This window comes from Mandrillus leucophaeus, unplaced genomic scaffold, assembly GCF_000951045.1.
Source record: "Mandrillus leucophaeus isolate KB7577 unplaced genomic scaffold, Mleu.le_1.0 Scaffold343, whole genome shotgun sequence".
Classification (NCBI taxonomy): Eukaryota; Metazoa; Chordata; class Mammalia; order Primates; family Cercopithecidae; genus Mandrillus; species Mandrillus leucophaeus.
In genome coordinates, this window is record NW_012103621.1 from 710184 (window position 1) to 711372 (window position 1189).

A 1189-nucleotide genomic window follows, 5' to 3' on the forward strand; every position below is an offset into this window, starting at 1 on the left:
CAAAGGGGAGGTGCTCCCCAAAGCGGGAGTGGCTTCCAAAGAGGAGGTGCTCCCCAAAGAGGGAGTGGCTTCCAAAGGGGAGGTGCTCCCCAAAGAGGGAGTGGCTTCCAAAGGGGAGGTGCTCCCCAAAGAGGGAGTGGCTTCCAAAGGGGAGGTGCTCCCCAAAGAAGGAGTGGCTTCCAAAGAGGTGCTCCCCAAAGGGGGAATGGCTTCCAAGGAGGAGGTGCTCCCCAAAGAGGGAGTGGCTTCCAAAGAGGAGGTGACCCCGAAAGAGGAAGTGGCTCCAAAAGAGGAGGTGCCCCCTATAGAAACAGCCTTTGCCCAAAAAACACATCCTATCAAGCCGTCTCCAGACTCCCAAGAGACACTCACGCTCCCCTCCTTGCTTCCGCAAAACTACACGGAAAACAAGAATGAGGGAGTCAATGTAACGTCGCTGAGGGGCGAGGTGGAGTCTCTAAGGAGGGCGCTGGAGCTGATGGGGGTGCAGCTGGAGTGAGTGGGTAGCGGTGGGGGTTGTGGAAGGTAGGGTCCCCCCTAGCCCTCACCTGCCCAGCGCCTCACCTCCGCCTTGGCCCGCAGGAGGAAGCTGACCGACATCTGGGAGGAGCTGAAGAGCGAGAAGGAGCAGCGCCAGCGGCTGGAGGTGAGGCGCGGGTCCTGGCGGGAGCGGGCTGGTGGCGGGTGGCCCCCTGACACAGTCTCCACCTCACTCCCGGCCAGGTCCAGGTGATGCAGGGGACCCAGAAGTCCCAGACCCCGCGCATCATCCACGCGCAGACGCAGACCTACTGAGGGCGGGCCTGGGAAGGGACCGCGGCCCGTCCTGGCTGGGGCCACCCACGTCCTTGCACACGACTTTGGGAAACGCGAGAAAGTAAACTCTGCCTCGCAAGGGGCCACGCCGGTCTGGTCGCTAGGGGCGGGGTCTGCGCGGGGGCAGGGCCTGGGCCTCCGCATTCCTGACGGTCCCTCCCGGGCACATCTGTCCAACATGTGGCTCCCATTACCGTTCCCAAGGCCTGCGCGCGGCTATTTTTATCCACCGGATGGTGAGGGGCGGGGGATGGTGTCTCCTTCGGACGCCAGCAGCGCGCTGGAGAAATGGCGGGCAGGAGGGGCCCAGGCGGGGTCGGGCTCTGACGCCCGGCCTAGATTCCGGAATCCAGCTGTGCGCCGGGGAGGAGCC

At 64.2% G+C, this 1189-nt stretch overlaps 1 protein-coding gene across 1 annotated transcript in view; it reads left to right on the forward strand.

Annotated features, from left to right (window-relative positions):
* The window catches only part of SH3D21 (SH3 domain containing 21), a 23663-nt gene extending 22766 nt beyond the window's left edge, over positions 1 to 897 (forward strand). The window contains exons 13-15 of the mRNA XM_011989020.1: positions 224 to 495; positions 583 to 646; positions 724 to 897. Of these exons, the coding sequence (XP_011844410.1) occupies positions 224 to 495; positions 583 to 646; positions 724 to 795 (408 nt within the window). The 3' untranslated portion in view covers positions 796 to 897. The remainder of the gene's footprint in view (positions 1 to 223; positions 496 to 582; positions 647 to 723) is intronic.
* The last annotated feature ends 292 nt before the right edge of the window (positions 898 to 1189 follow it).